This window comes from Diabrotica undecimpunctata, chromosome 1, assembly GCF_040954645.1.
Source record: "Diabrotica undecimpunctata isolate CICGRU chromosome 1, icDiaUnde3, whole genome shotgun sequence".
Classification (NCBI taxonomy): domain Eukaryota; kingdom Metazoa; phylum Arthropoda; class Insecta; order Coleoptera; family Chrysomelidae; genus Diabrotica; species Diabrotica undecimpunctata.
Window position 1 is genome coordinate 24192508 of NC_092803.1, and position 16277 is coordinate 24208784.

Consider the following 16277-nt stretch of genomic DNA (forward strand, 5'->3'; position numbering starts at 1 on the left):
GAATGTCGATATACACTAGTTAATGTCAATATTCACAAGTCGCTTGACGTATGTTGGAATTATTGGTTAAATATCATATTTTCTAACATTCACCGGTGAATGTTGACATTCATCGTACATTTTTGGTGTATGTTAAAAACATATTTTTTATCAAATAAAAATTGGTTAGGTTTTTTATTTGGGAAAATTGTATTTAAAACAAACAGCGCATAGCGATTAGTAACTAAAATATTATCAACGTAATAGAGAAACTTTTTTTTAAATTTTGATATATACTATGAAAAAACCAAAACAAAACATAAGAAATGAATTATGTATAATCTTATTTATTGCAACAACTTTAACTGCCATGAGACTTCGAAATGCACAAAAGCCTCTTGCATTTACTACACTACATTTAGCTGTGGAACACTCACTTTTGCAGTTACAATCAGTTGTAATCTTATCCATGAAAAGTAATTTTTCTTTACAAATTACGAACTGATTAGGTGTGAAAAGCTGATTGAAGGTACCATTTTTATTTACTAATTTATAATAGTCTGAATCCCCTATGTCAACAAGAACAGCTAACACATTTCGTGGGTCTGTGCGACCACCCATTTTAATTCTCACAGTGTCTGTTCCAATCGGATTTTCTTAAAAAGTATTCAAATACACCTCTAGCTGTTCCTCAGTTTCAATATTTTCAATTTCACTGTAAAGGACAGATCACGACGCTATGTCCCTTTTGGTTTAACGCCAGTCATATCGACTCTGGCGTAATCTTTCATAAGTTGTTTTTGGCGAATTGAATAAACGGCAAACCTTCTGACCATTTATTTGAATCATTATCTTGCGTCCACGCAGTTAATATATTCTGTATTTCTAGTTTCAATGGTCGTAACTGAACAAACTTGGTTAAATGGTCTTGGTTATACAATTATAAATTTGTAATCACCGTCTCTATATGATTGCAATTATATTAAGTCAAGTTAAATTTGGAACTTATCATTGGTTTCATAATATCTTTTATTGGAGCACGATATTACACACTTACAACTTCATAAGTAATATTTTTGTATGTAACTTGTAATTCTTTAAGCATTCGTATTCTTCCCCCATGGCCTGTTGTTATGTGAGTTTCGAAAAGTATATCAAACTACTCTTCATTTGTAACATTATACTGGATATTGATTTCTCCTGGTTTTAATGGCATAATTCACTTGTCATCAACATTAACCTTTAAAACGTCAAAACGTTTTAAACGCTTGTAGTCCAAAGGTGTACTGCAATTATTTTTAGCAGAATTCACTTCCAATACTATTTTAGAGTATCTTTTTTGAGAAAAATAAAAACAATTGTCTTCTCGTTTACTTTCAATTAAGGGATGTAATTTTTGAAAAAACTGATCAGGATTTAGAGCAAAGCTATTGAAATAATGCCAAATAAAAAAATCAATTTAGCACGTGCTTCTAAACCTTGCGTAAGACACCAGACGACCGGATGCAACCATAAATAAAACACGTCACCCATAAACCGTCAAAAACCAATTACAACCGCTTATTTCAAATATTCGCCGAAACTCATTTGCGTTTATCGACATACACTGGTGATACTCCGAAACTATAACAAAACTTTCAGAAAGGCATTTTGTGTATCAATATTCACCGGTAAATGTCGACACACACCAATTTCGGACTTTCACAGTAACAGATATAATCCCAGTGAAGAATCGTGAAGATGGACTCCACCTATGTTTATGAATTTTATTACATTACTGACAAATAACTCTCCTATATATGTTACAAAAGTAAAAAAAAAGCTTAAACATGTTTTAATCGCTTTATTTTCTTTAATATTGCATTTGAAAGAAATCAGACAATCTTATAAGTTAGGTTATGTAGTAGTTACTTACATGTATTATGAGTTCCTTCTGTGGGAGTGATTAAGCATCCAAAAGAAGGAGAGCATACTCTAAAGCTTGATTGATGTTTAATGCTTTTGATTGAAGAGTAGATATAAGGATAATAAAAAGACATGTCTTTATTCGGAAGGGAACTGTAATGCCGCATTTATTAAAGCAAGATCAAATAAAAATATGAATATAACAAAATATTAAATGCATAGTTGTGTTTGTATATTTAGTTGAAGCCCTCTAAGGCTTACAATGATGTAGATACCGCGGGTACAAACAGACTTCTCTAATATGATATCTGTTGAGCAGCCAACACACAAACCTCTCCAAACCCAAACCATATCCTCCATGTGGACATGTACCATATTTACGTTGATCTGTGTACCAGAAATATGGAGCGGGGTCTATTTCCTCACGTTTGTATCTAAAAATTCATTATTTCTCAATTGTTATATAAATTTTTAGTAAAATATTATAAACAAATTGCAATTTAGTAATGTAATTTTTGTACACTTTTGATATTTTTGAACTTCTTGCAGTTATTAACATTATTAATAACCAGATTACACTTTGCGACACTGCTGTGAGTACCAGTTTTTAATTTACGGAAACATGTATACCAATATGAAATAAACATTATTTGTTTGACTCACCCAGCTAACAGCTCTTCTAGATCCCATATCCTCATTGAGCCTCCCACAATTTCGCCTACGTTTGGCAACAAAACATCAACACTTTCCGTCAATCTGGCATCCTCTGGACATTTGCTCATGTAGAAAGATTTGATGTTGGCAGGGAATCTACAGAGCATGATGGGCTTGTTGATCTGGTCTGTCATCTTTCTTTCCGGCATCTCTGGAATATCCTGCAAATCAGCGTTTTATTTAGGTGATATCGATGTAGATGAAGAGCAAAGTAGAATGATTTAAAAAAAACATTTAGTGCTGTAGAATGATAGCAAAAAAAAAGAACGGATGCTTAGAAGTTAATGTTTATGCAAAAGATGCAATTTTTAGTCTTGGCACCCACAAAAAAAATCGTAACCACGCTAATGAGTTCAAGTAATTATACATTAACTGTCAAATATGTTGGGAAACAAACAATGTATGAAAACCCTATGGTAACTTTTGATGTCATTTCTTGACTCTGATTTAAATATAGGAGTAATGTGATTGACAGAAATGTTAATGACAGGATAGTCAATATGAATTTGGCTAAATAGTTTAACTGGAGAGAATGTCTTTCTTTTTGAGTAGACAGAAAAAATCTACTATAATATTTTTCACCTAAGAAGACCGCTTTGCAATTAAATGCTGGTAACTTTATTACTAGCGGACCAGATAAGCGGCGATATATTTTACACTACCTTTATGAATAACATTTTACTGCTCTGTTGTGTCAATCAGCACTATTCAACAAGTTATCGTTTATTGGTTTTAATATTTTATTGCAATAGTACGAGTGCGGAATATTTATTTAAACAGTGAATTTATTACATTAATTAATTTTACTTTTTTAATTATTTTTAATTACGTTAATTTTTTTTTTAATTTCTTCTGACGTATCGTATAATATAGGTTTACCCAGCAATTAAAGTTATGCCTTTACAAGAACATATTATTTGAAAAATAAGGAGTAAATACCATGTGTCATAATAATTGTAATCTCCTTTATACACACTTTAAAAATTTGTTTAGTAATGTATTTCTTAAATCCACACAATCATTTGAAAAATGATTCATGCTGTTTAAAAATATCTTTCTGTTAACGACACTGTCATCGACAAAGTAGATCAAATTCAAACATTATCATATTTCTCTTCTGTTTATCGTTAAAAATTAAAAATTAAAATATCTTATTTAAAACATGCGAACAGTTTTTGCAATCACAATCAATGCAGTGTTTATGCTTGTTTAGCATTGGCTGTTAAATAATTTGTGTTCGATTGTTTAGTCTTTTGTTCAACCCTCGTCCTTTTTAGGGTGTAGTAGTTATATATAAGTACCTATTTTTTATAGTAGTGTAGTGAAGCGGTACTTTAAAGCAAAATGAGTAATTTGGATTTTGATTTTGAAAATAAAATACAGTCGAAATGTAGAGTGTTATCTCCAGAAGAACAGCGTTTAGTTCTAAAAGTCGAAAGTTATTTCAATTTGGAAAAAAATAATATGGGTCCATTGACATCTGTTATGGCAGTTCAAAAACGCACATGCGATGCTTGCGGTATCTCAGAGAGGACATTCCGAAGAATTAATAACATGAGTAAGGATGAAATAAATAAAGTAAGCAAGAGAAATCGTCGACATACACAAACTTTAGATTTGCACCAGTCAATTAAACTTGCAATTAAAAATATTAGGTATATATATAATGTATAAAGCCAAAGAACATGTAACCGTTAGTGCTGTGTTACAAAAAATAAAAGACAAGGAACTGTGTGATATTAGTTTAACAAGTTTGTGGAGAGTGCTGACACATTTAGGTTTTCGATATAAAAAGACAAATAATAGACAAGTATTGTGTGAACTCTCTAATGTCGTTTCAAAACGGTGGCATTTTTTAAAAAAATACATAAATAATAAAACTTCTGATAGTCCGAGGCAAGTTGAATTTTTAGATGAAACTTGGATTTTCGTTAAAGGAAATATGTCAAAATCATCCTGGCAAGATGGCACCACAAAATGTTATTCTTCTAGTCGTTCCGGTAATGGTAAATGCTACATTATACTTCATGCTGGAAATGATGAGGGTTTTATTCTTGACGCTAGTTTAATTTTTTCGTCCACAAAGAATACAGGTGATTACCATGGAAATATGGATGCAAATATTTTTGAAGAATGGTTTGAAGAAAATTTGTTAAAAAAATTGGAGCGACCATCCATAATAGTGTTGGATAATGCATCCTACCACTCAAGAGTAGAAGAGAGATTTCCTTTAAGCAGCTGGACAAAAGAAGAAATAAAGTTGTGGTTGACAGAAAAGAAAATTTATCACAGTGACATATTTTTAAAAGTCGATTTACTTCAACGGTGTGGAGAGCACAAAATTCAAAAGAAATTTGTTACTGACCAAATGACTCTTAAATATGGCCATGAAGTTCTTCGACTTCCACCCTACCATTGCCACTATAATGCAATCGAGTTAGTTTGGAGTATAGCCAAAAATTTTTATGATAAACATGCATCCAAAACAACAGAAGACGCTAGCATTCTTAGTTTATGGAAAGAATCGCTAGAACAAATAAAGGCAGAATAATGGCAAAATTGTATTAGACATACGGAAGACATAATCGTTGAGTGTTTTCAAACCGAGCGAGTTATAGATGAGGTCCGGCCTCTAATTATTCGGATAGACAATTCAGATAGTGACGACTCTGATAGTGAAATATCAGACAGTGAATAGGACAAATCGTTTGCTAAAAAAAAGTAACAAAAAATTGTTTTAGGAATTCAATTCGGACTTTGTAGTGTGTTTTAGTTAAACGATAAAGTACCTTCGGTCTAATTACTGGACTGCATACTCTCAATAGCTTTGGTATTAATTACTGGACTATACATGTTTAAACATTTTGTTTTTCTGAAAACTAGGAAGTGATTTAGTGCCAATTTGTTTCAAGATTATATTTAATAAAGTGTCTGCAGAAAGTAAAGTCTTGGATGTATTTTATTCAAATTTGGACCATTCGTATAATTTTTACTCTACGCAATAATAGAGACCTTGATGAACATTGGATGTCGACAAATAATTTCGAGTATTCGAAATATTCTGTCCCACTTCTTTTAACACGCCCTGTATATACATATTATATTCATTTTATTTGCCTTTGATACAGTAAAATCCAATATTATTACTGAACATAAAATACTGGAAATTAAATATTTTTACTTTTCAAGCAATCAGAATTAAATATTAACGCCCCACTGTTTGAGGCCCACTGATCATATCTTAATTACAAATCGGTCGTCATAGGGTAAAAGGAGTATAAGAATCACTTTCAAAAATGTCAAACTAACTTGGAAGATGAGGAAATGGTAAAATAAAGAAATAAATAATGAAATAGTTCAGATTTAACATAAGTAGAAAGGCAATATTTCTTTTTTCATTATATTGAGGCAACAAATAATAAAGAGCAGTACACTTACCTCCCCAAATTCATAAAATGTGCCATCCTCCTTGGTAATGTTGTTCTTTTTCAGATATTCGATGGCATCTGAATAGTTCATCCTCAAGAAGGGTCTTTCTGGCACTTGGAAGTTGGGGTTGAGTTCATGAACAATCTCACCATAGGGGGATTTTAAAACACGATCAACCACATCACAAATAAGATCTTCGAGCCTGTTCAAAAGGTCATCAAAAGTAATAAATGGACACTCTGCCTCTATATGGGTGTATCTATAAATTAAATGAAGTCATGTGTTAAAATATGATATTAGACAAATAATTTCATGTTTGTTATAAAATTCCTAGTAACTCAAAGACATAATATTTTAAAGAGAGCATTTGGGGCCTGTCCATACAATATATTAAAATTAGCACCACTATTAAAGAAATATATAATTATATAATCTTAATATATATTTTAATATATAAATATATAATTTGATGCTTACTCAGCTAAATGTCTTCTGGTTCTGCTTTGTTCTGCTCTAAAGCTCTCAGCTATACAGAATACATCTCCCATAGATGGAAGACATGTTTCAAGGTACAATTGCGAACTTTGTGTCAAATATGCCTCTTCTCCAAAATAGTCCATTTTAAACAAAGTGGATCCTCCTTCCACCTGAGTCTGTACTATGGAGGGTGGTGTGATCTCACAGTAACCTCTGTCTTGATAATGGTCTCTATAATAAACAAACTGTTAAAATATTTAACGAAGACTTACATCATCCATATTGAAGAAATAATAAAAATTTTTGATATTTGCAAATGTAAAAATCTGTGTTTTATTTTGTTTTTAAAAGATCCCTGACAAAAACAGGTCTCTATATTTAATGTTTCCTGTAACAAATATGTCCATTGATTTTCCCTTGAGAATTAAATTTAGGTTGAATCCACCCCAAAAATCCAGTATTGTCTATCATTTATCAAATCCGATACTAAACTTTTCTAATGAAATTTCAAAATATTCTTACCTGAATGCCTGTAGTAATACAGATCTGATTCGTAAGACTTTGGATGTGTTCTCTCCCCTAATCATAATATGCCTGTTTTCAGCTTGAACATCAGGCAAAGCTTGCTCATTTAAAATTGAGTCTGCTCCTCCTGGAGGGGCTAAACCTATCAATTCCCAATAGTCCACAAGAAGTTCATGTCCCCCAGGAGCCTAAAACAAAAGAACAATCTACACTGTGTGTCATTAAAAAGAGGCCACTTATAATATTACCATATTATAAGAATTTTTCAATAATTTTAAGTTTATGCAATTTATTCTATTAACTAAACTCCCACAATGCAGAATTAATATCAGTTACTTATACAACTTCAGAGAATGTATATGTTGTTTGTATATTGTTTTTCTGGGAATATGACTTCACTTTTTCAATAATCTTTCATTAGTGTACAGTTGTTCAAAGAGGAAACTTGTGAAATTTTTATTTTTAAAACTATGGCTGGGATTTGTTAGATCTGTTCAAATTGTTACTTTGATTGATAATGGAATGAGTCAAAGAGAAGTGGCCAGACAGATTGGAGTCAGTTGTTGTATGGTCCATAAAACATACCAACGATTCGTAGAGATTGGATCTCACAAAGGACAACCAGAATCAGCTGCAAGAAGGATCACTAGGGTCAGGGAAGACTGTTCTTTACAATGCACTTCTTTTCAAATCAGCTCTTTACAGCTAGAGTAATCCAAAACTGTTTTCAAAATCCTTACAGGTGGACATTAAGCACTTCTACAGTGAGAAGAAGGTTGAGGGAATGTAGTCTAAGGGCATGCTGCCCAGCAACAGGAGCTTAGTTAGCAGCAGCACATCGACAATGCCGACTTGTGGAAGTGGAGAATGATATGCTATTTGTGTTCCACAAGCACAAGTTGCTTTTAGAGGAGGCTTGGTAATTTATTTTTTTATTTATTTATTTAATACACAGGATAACCCCACTAACAGTTTAAATTACAATATACAATATCACAGTTAGAATTCAAAACTTGAAATTACTTATAATATTATAATCAATATTAAAAAGTTAAAAAATGAGACTAAAATCTTACATATTAAAAAAACAAACAAAATATAACAAGAAAAAAATTCACTCAAAAATATACATATCACAAAGCAAGAGATCTTTTTAACAAAGTTAAAGTTATATTGAAAATATCAAAATCGAGAACATTTAATAGCCCCATGTATCTATCCGATGGGTTGTGAATACCATAGGTTGTTCTGTGAAAATGAATATTAAAAACGTTGTGGTAATATAGAGCTTGATGGGGAACATTAAAGTTAATCTGGCTTAACAGGTTTGGACAATCCATAAATCCATGTATGATCTTATATATAAATATAGTTCCTGACATATCACGATGGTTCTTGAGTGAAGTTAAATATAATTGTTGTTTGTTCCTTGTTAACATAATGCCTTTTGTTGGGTTTTTAGGCAAAAACTTTATTTTTAGGCAAGATAACACACAGCCACATGTAGCCAGGATGGTAACACATTACCTGGAAACCATTGGTGTGTCAAAAATCAATTGGCCCGCTTAAAGTCCAGATTTGAACCTGATTGAGCATGTTTGGGTCCAACTCAAACGAATCTTAAGAAAAAGAATACCTGCTCTAATAAATCGTGAGCAGCTTCGCTTGGCACTCATGGAAGAATAGCTTTTCCTCAGTTTTTTTTTTTCATTTGTTATACAAAAAATGCTTGCACACTACTTTAGAACAGATTCTTAAACATTACAAACATGACAATCAATTTCTTGAAGGATTCTTAAAAATTAAAAAAATGCCAAAAATTTTAGGTGGCTTCTTTTTAACCCTTCCGGTCACGGTTTTTTTTTTAGTGTAATTAAAAATATTTTGTTACTAATTCCTACCCACTTATGGTATTCTTAATGAATTTTGGTGGGAATATTAGCATTTTTTGTTAAAATAGGGCTCGTTTTTGATGTCGTCAATTGACGACATTGTGACAAACGGGTCACAAACTTATAAAGTATTACATATACTTTTATAACTAAACGGTAGGATAAAAATACATTTATTTACTTAAATAAACATGATTTAATTATTATAATATAATAAACAAAATTAAAGTGTATGAAATTGTAAAAAACAATTTTTATTTTTTGTCAAACACAAATGTACTTTACATTTTTGACAAAATATTCAGGAACTGCCTTTACATTTTGCGAGTTTACATCGCGTTGCAGATTTCGTTTCTTCATGCATTGGAAAATGCGCTATCGTGTCAAACCTTACATCATCGATAGGCCGGTTTTCCTGGTTCTTTTTTTTTTCAATGGTTCTGACTTAGTTCCATTTGATGGGCGCACTCTTTTTATAGCTCCTATGCTACATAAAATCAAAGCTTCTGCAATATAGGCCCTAAAATGTACTAAATCTAAAGTTTCTTTAGATGGCATACCCATGTCTGAAGCTTTTTGTTTGTATTCAAACCATGCATCCGTGCAGGCCAGATCTATGGCATGTGTAAACATTCGCAAACTCCACTTTTTGGACCTAATAAAAGTTCTGTATAAAGAAATCATACAGTCTAGTTTATTAACGCCACCCATGTTCAAATTATATTCTTGCACTACCTCTGGTCTTGGAATATGAACATATTCCTTCGTCGCTTTATTCCATCGGCGGCAGTTATCTACGGATCCGAGTCCCATAAAATTTGATGCCATATACAATGGTTTATTATCATACCATTTTGTCATAATAATCTCACCATCATGACTAATAATTTCCTCCATTAATCCACGCACCATTTCTTTAACAGATGTAAATGGGGGCTGTTTGAATCTATCTTTTCGAACAGTGCATGTGGCATAAATAAATTTATGTCTTAAATATTGCAATAAGTTATAATTTGAAAAGAAATTATCAAAGTAAAGTTGAACATTAGAGACATCGATTCTTTCAGACAATTTTGTAACTACAGCTCCTCCAAGACCAAAAACTTTTTTTTCTATTTCATTCAACTCTGTTGTCGATCCTTGGTATATGAGAAAATCGTACACTATACCACTTTTTCCACATAATGCGAAAATTTTTATTCCCCAAGGAGAAGGTTTATTTTTCACATATTGCTTGACGTTCAACTTTCCCTTGAAAGGAACCATCTGTTCATCAACACATAATTCACTTTCTAATTGTAAAGCAGTACATCTACATCTAATTGCCGTGTACAGTGGTCTTACTTTCCAAAAACGGTCATTGTTGTTAGGATCCTTTTTATGAATATCTACAAAATGAATGTGTCGGCGAAGGGCAAAAAATCGGTTTATTGGCATACAATCAGCAATTCGGTGTATTCGAAGATTTGCGTCCCAGTAGAAACGAACACGGGGATAGTGCAGATTGCCCATTAGAATATGAATACCCACAAAATTTTTCATTTCTTCTGTGGTAGTACTTTTAAATTTGCTATGTTGTTGAATGGCATAAGTATTTGTAAACTCAACCATTTCTTCAAAAAGTTTATCGGTAAAGTATCTAGAAAAAAATTTCAAGGGACTTTCTAAGTCTACATGTTGTTCTATATTCTTTTTGTGCCAAGAAATGCTAGGAGTGACAAAGGTAACATTGGTCTTCCAAAGTATATCTTTTTTTAAAGTAAGATCATTTATTCGCATAAAATCAGATACGCTAATTTTATTTTCTAAATTAGCATTTTCAGAAACCAGGTTGTCTATAGATATATCTGCTGACTGTACAGTTACGTCATTAAGCTCGTCAACAATTTCTGCACTATCTTCAATACTTATTATATTGTCTACATTGTTTTGTCCAAGAATATCTAAAATGGGAAGTGAAAATAAAATTAAATGTCAAATGACGACATACAATTTCAAAAAAATAATCTGACATATTATGTAACTTTTGAAGTGTACTTACTATTTAATTTTATTATTTGCACCTATAAGCTTCCAATAGTTGAAAAAAGCACAATTTATCTCAGTTTTAGAAGGGTTAAAAATATAATAATTTGAGTAGCGTTGATAGCTTGCATAAACTGTAATGAACATAAACACAAAAACTGCTCACTAGTTCAACTGGAATTTAACAGATTGTATTACAGGTCGTAAATCCAATTAATATTGAATGTTGTGAGATAACTACACTGTTGCTATACCATAACATCCTGTAATATTTACTTAACCCAAGTTAAAATTCTTGTGTCGACGACACGGTGACTGAAAGGGTTAATGACTCACAGTGTATAATTCACACAAATGAAGGTTTATTAATGTTTTTACTTTCTGTTATGAATATATTGTCAAAATACAGATAATTTTGAGTAAGCCCATAAGAAAAATATTTAAAATATATACAAAAATTCTACAACATTGGGTGGGGTGAAGTCATAAATGCTAATATTTACCATTTTTCCTTCTGGTACTTTCTTGATTACTCCAAATAAAACTATTGAAGATTCTGTTTGTAGGACCACTGCATTGTAAGTCTGGCAAAGTTTGTCATTAAGTATGCACTGCAAGAATCCTGTACCATCCCTCAATGTTACAAACATGAGGTTTTTCCCCTGTCTCCTAATCCTGTGGGCCCAGCCATATATTTTTACCCTTTTATCCCTGTTTTTACTTCCTAAAATATTAAAATATTGATACCACAAATATATACACTGTTTCTGTCTATAAACAAAAAAAAACAAGAAAAATAAATAAAGACCTATGAAGATATGGCTAAAAACTGTTTTGCTTGAATCACAGAAAAACAATACTTGTTTTTTGATAACACATGATACTTAAAAAACTAATGAAATAAATATCAATATTGATAAAAAATTGTTTTAATTGTTACAAACCATCTGAAATCTTTATCCTCTTGGCTTCTGGCAGAGATTTATCCTCACTGATAACAATCTTTTTGGCATCCTCCAAGTTTTTGGTCCTCTTTTCTGCATCTTCCTCTTCTTTTTTGGATTTGTCAGCCTGTTTATAGCTCTCCCTTACCCAAAGTTTCTGTATTTTCTTCAATTGTGATTTGGCAGCTGGTTCATACTTGATTCCCTCTACAAAGAAAAACAACTATTGGATCTTGGATCATTGATAAATATTGCATCATATATATCATTCAAAAAGTGCAATCACAAAATTTGAAAAATACACAGTGTGTAGTATCCCAAAATATTAAAATTAGGCATTTATTTAGGAAATCATTAATATTAGTCCTGGAAAATATGGAAATTGCCTCTTGTGAAGGATGCTGTTTACCACCAACATTGAACCCCATGTAACAAATGTATATGAATTTGTCAATTAAGGGACTTGTTCGTGTCTTAACGTGATAATTAAATTTATTTTATATTCTAATTTTTGCCTTACCGGCAATTTTTTATATCATCATATACCATACCTTCTTTTCCATCTACATAAATAACTGGAAAAGGTTCAGCTCCTGCTTTCCGCATTGCTTGTAGAATGGTCTTAAAGGGTTTTTGTTCGCTGCCGTCCCCATTTTCGTCACTACCTTGGCTATCAGAAGTGTATATCGCTAAAAAAAAGTTTTTGGTATTAACATATGTGGCAGATAACCTTAAAATTAAATTCCTTACGTTCTTTATTTTCCCCTGACATCTTTGATTTTTTTATTATTTAATTAAAAACAGTCTTTTCACTACTTATAAAAATAATATTGAAATATTTTGTTAATTTTAAATGATGCAACTTTATTTGAAATTGATATTTATGACCGAATTTGTGGAGTTACGAATTACCGCATCCACAGCAGCAATTATTTGGGAGAGAGTGGAGAGGGAGAGGGTAAATAAAAATTCGAAAATGACAGAAAGGAAAATCCAGTCTTCAAACAAAAAAAAAAAAGAAGTAGACTGAATTTGTATCCTTTGAATGATTTATTTATATACTATGATATAATTCATAATTCTGTAAAGGATATAGGATTTATTTTATTGATTAATTGCGTCGAATTTCAAATCCATATTTGTTTGCGCAAAATATAATCTTCTTTTCTGTATGTTAATTTGTGAGATTGGCAACAATGAATCTTGTCAATAGGTTGATGAAATGTGAAGTTAGCGACAAGAATTCTTTTACGGAAGACACGTTGAGAGGTGCATTTGCACGATGAGGTTTGTTGAAAATAATTATTTATTGCTTATAATTAACAATTGGCGACCATATTTTATAAAAAATCTAACTAATATATTAATTTTTAAAGTATGTTTTGTGATCGCCCGATTGTAAATTTAATTTTACGCCGTAACAAAATATTGCACCACATGGTGGCCACCATTTTTTATATTTGTTTCTTTACAGTTCCTTAAAACTTCAGAAGAGGCTAGCAGCCTCTGTTATGCGATGCGGTAAAAAGAAAGTTTGGTTGGACCCTAATGAAATCAACGAAATCGCCAACACCAACTCAAGTATGTATTTCAATTTTTTATCCACATCCTAACCTGTACTTATGCATATTTTTATCAACAGGACAGAACATTCGTAAGTTGATCAAGGATGGTCTTATTATTAAGAAGCCCGTAGCTGTACATTCCCGTGCCCGTGTTCGCAAAAACACTGAAGCCCGCAGGAAAGGAAGGCACTGTGGTTTTGGTAAAAGGAAGGGTACTGCTAATGCCCGTACCCCACAAAAGGTAGGAAAAATCATAAAGACAAGAAATTGGTGAGCAGACTAGCACTGTATGGTTTAGTTTTGATGTATTTTTTACATACATAACCCCATATTAGCTTCTAAAGAGTTAATGGTAGAAACATGGTTTTTGTACTACAAGGACCTCTAGATGTATCATTCTGGACTTTCTTTTGATTGTTATTAAGTTGAAATTCTTGAATCCTATATTTTATTATGACATTATCTTTTATTATTTTTTTTGTACTCCTTCCTATCATTTTGACATTGCTGTTTATTATAAACTTTGATCCACTTATTCTTAGGTTCTTCCAAACAGCATAAATGATTTTTGCCTAAATTTTTTTCTATATAACAATTTTTGTTGTTGGCAATAATTTATTAATTTTTTTTTATTGATTTCTTTACAGTGTGTTATATTTTTTTGTATCTTACAGGAATTATGGATTCAACGCATGAGAGTCTTGCGTCGGCTCCTTAAAAAATATAGGGAAGCTAAAAAAATTGACAGACATCTATACCACTCACTGTACATGAAGGCTAAGGGTAATGTATTCAAGAACAAGCGTGTCCTCATGGAATACATCCACAAGAAGAAGGCAGAGAAAGCCCGTGCCAAGATGTTGGCAGACCAGGCCAATGCCAGAAGGATGAAGGTAAAACAGGCTAGGGAAAGACGTGAGGAACGTATTGCCACAAAGAAACAAGAAGTTTTGCAGAACTACATGAGAGAGGATGAAGCTGCGGCTACTAAGAAATAAGTTAATTGTTTTATAAGATGACTATAATAAAAATTTAAAAAATATTTCTTGGTTTTGAATTTTAGCATAATTGTCCATAATTTTTTACAAAATAAAATATAAATTTATAATACAGTACTAATGATCAGTAAAGTAAATGCCACTTTATTATATTTTATCCAGTAAAAACAAACTGACATTGTTATGAATATTTATTATTTGTATACAATGTATTTAGTTCTATTGTTTCCCAAAATTTTCCTGTGCTACTGTTCTATACACTATATCAAAACATTAGGAAACAAACTCACGGGTGAGGGATAATTTAGCAGACAGCAAGAGAACAGTAAGTAATGGGAATTAATTAGTTTTTTATATTGTTAATTTTATATATTGTAGGAATTTGAGTTGTTTTTTCGTCCGTCAATTGCTGGCTCTACAATAAAGATAAATTCCCAACAGATATGCATGGGAAAGTTTTCTATCTAATATTAAAATTAGCCAGAACAGAGCAAACATGTTAGTGAACTTTGCAAATTTAATGGATAAGATAAAAAAAACTAAATTTGTCTCTTAAAATATACCTAAAGAATTAAAAATAGTATCAAAGTGTAGCAGAAATTAGAACCAAACTTGGTGTCCTAGAAGACAGTGTTACTAAAATTGACTATACTTATATTTACTCGGTCATAAATATGTATCTGTAGGGAAGAAATACCTGGTAATAAAATAATTTGAGGAAATGTTTTTATTACTGAAAAAAATGTTATTTGATACTACAATCTACCATGTATGGAATAGTTTAATGATGAGAAAGGTGTCTATACTAAGGATAGTGATATTGCTGCTCATACTTTGGTTAATATGTTTGTATTTTAAAACTTATTTCAGCTAAATTGAATCAAAAATTGTAATGGTGGTTTATTAGACTGTTTTGACAAAATATAAGAAAACAATGGTAGAAATTGCTGATGACCATTGCCTTGAGATTGCTACCATTCTACATTATATATTTATGTAGCTATTAATTATATTCTGTAACTGTTAAGTAATAGCATTGAAGAATATTTGACAGAGGTTTCGATACTGGGAACAATGGAAAATGGTCAAGAGCTGTTTCCCATGAGCAACAAATAAGAGACGCAATTGCAAAACTTGAAAATTTCTGGAAATTAGGTGTACTATGCCCACTTCACAAGGGGGACATGATGGTATGTGACAATTATGAGGCATTACCCTCCTCAAAATGGGATACAAAACAACAAAAGTACTATCGAAATGTCCAAATTCTCCCTTGTGCAGAACAAATAGAAGGGAAATATCAATGCAGCTGTCGACCTAATAAATCAAGGACTGATCAAATTTTCAGTGAGAAAGATTTTTGAGAAAACCTGGAAAGTTGAAGTCGACACACCATATATTTGTGGACTTCAAAGGAACCTATGACTCAGTAATTAGACAGAACCTATTCAAAGTTATGATGGAATTTCAAATATCATTCCAGCTTATTAGAACTCACACGCACAGATAGTGTCAGAATTCAGAACGTCACCTCAAAATCCTTCAGCTGCAAAACGGATTAAGACAAGGTGACAGTCTATTGGGCCTCTTTTTTAACTTTATACCAGAAAAACTTATTCGTGAGTCCCAGATTAATTCGAGTGGTATGTATGTATAGCGTTAACAGGCCTTTTAGGCCCATTGCTGAATGGACAATTTCCATCGTTTCTGTTTTTAACTGTCAGCTTCCAATCTCTGATTCCCATCTCTCTCACACATCTTCCATCACTAAATCTCTCCATTTCTTTCTTGTATGATGTTTTACACGGGCCCGAAATCCTATTT

At 31.9% G+C, this 16277-nt stretch overlaps 2 protein-coding genes across 2 annotated transcripts; one reads left to right on the plus strand and one right to left on the minus strand.

Moving 5' to 3' along the window:
- Window positions 1–1807: 1807 nt before the first annotated feature.
- AsnRS (asparagine--tRNA ligase) lies at window positions 1808–12825 on the minus strand. The gene is made up of 9 exons (XM_072539109.1): window positions 12641–12825; window positions 12442–12579; window positions 11891–12097; window positions 11450–11670; window positions 7027–7217; window positions 6505–6735; window positions 6037–6286; window positions 2548–2759; window positions 1808–2318 (listed from the first exon to the last, which is right to left on the minus strand). The coding sequence occupies exons 1-9, from the start codon at window positions 12660–12662 to the stop codon at window positions 2135–2137; spliced, it is 1656 nt and encodes a 551-aa protein (XP_072395210.1). The 5' UTR covers window positions 12663–12825; the 3' UTR covers window positions 1808–2134.
- A 217-nt stretch (window positions 12826–13042) lies between these two features.
- Window positions 13043–14497, plus strand: RpL19 (ribosomal protein L19). The gene is made up of 4 exons (XM_072539114.1): window positions 13043–13177; window positions 13365–13471; window positions 13533–13696; window positions 14130–14497. Exons 1-4 carry the CDS (start codon window positions 13173–13175, stop codon window positions 14451–14453), a joined length of 600 nt encoding a protein of 199 aa, XP_072395215.1. The 5' UTR covers window positions 13043–13172; the 3' UTR covers window positions 14454–14497.
- Window positions 14498–16277: the final 1780 nt, after the last annotated feature.

Excerpts from the sequence above, each read along its gene's own strand:
- AsnRS (XM_072539109.1), bottom strand. The coding sequence starts at position 12,662 with ATGTCAGGGGAAAATAAAGAAC. Across the intron at positions 12,098-12,441 it reads TTATGTAGATGGAAAAGAAG|AGGGAATCAAGTATGAACCA; the intron begins GTATGGTATATG and ends TTTTCTTTGTAG. Across the intron at positions 6,736-7,026 it reads GTATTACTACAGGCATTCAG|AGACCATTATCAAGACAGAG; the intron begins GTAAGAATATTT and ends TGTTTATTATAG.
- RpL19 (XM_072539114.1), top strand. Across the intron at positions 13,472-13,532 it reads AATCGCCAACACCAACTCAA|GACAGAACATTCGTAAGTTG; the intron begins GTATGTATTTCA and ends TTTTATCAACAG. Across the intron at positions 13,697-14,129 it reads ATGCCCGTACCCCACAAAAG|GAATTATGGATTCAACGCAT; the intron begins GTAGGAAAAATC and ends TGTATCTTACAG.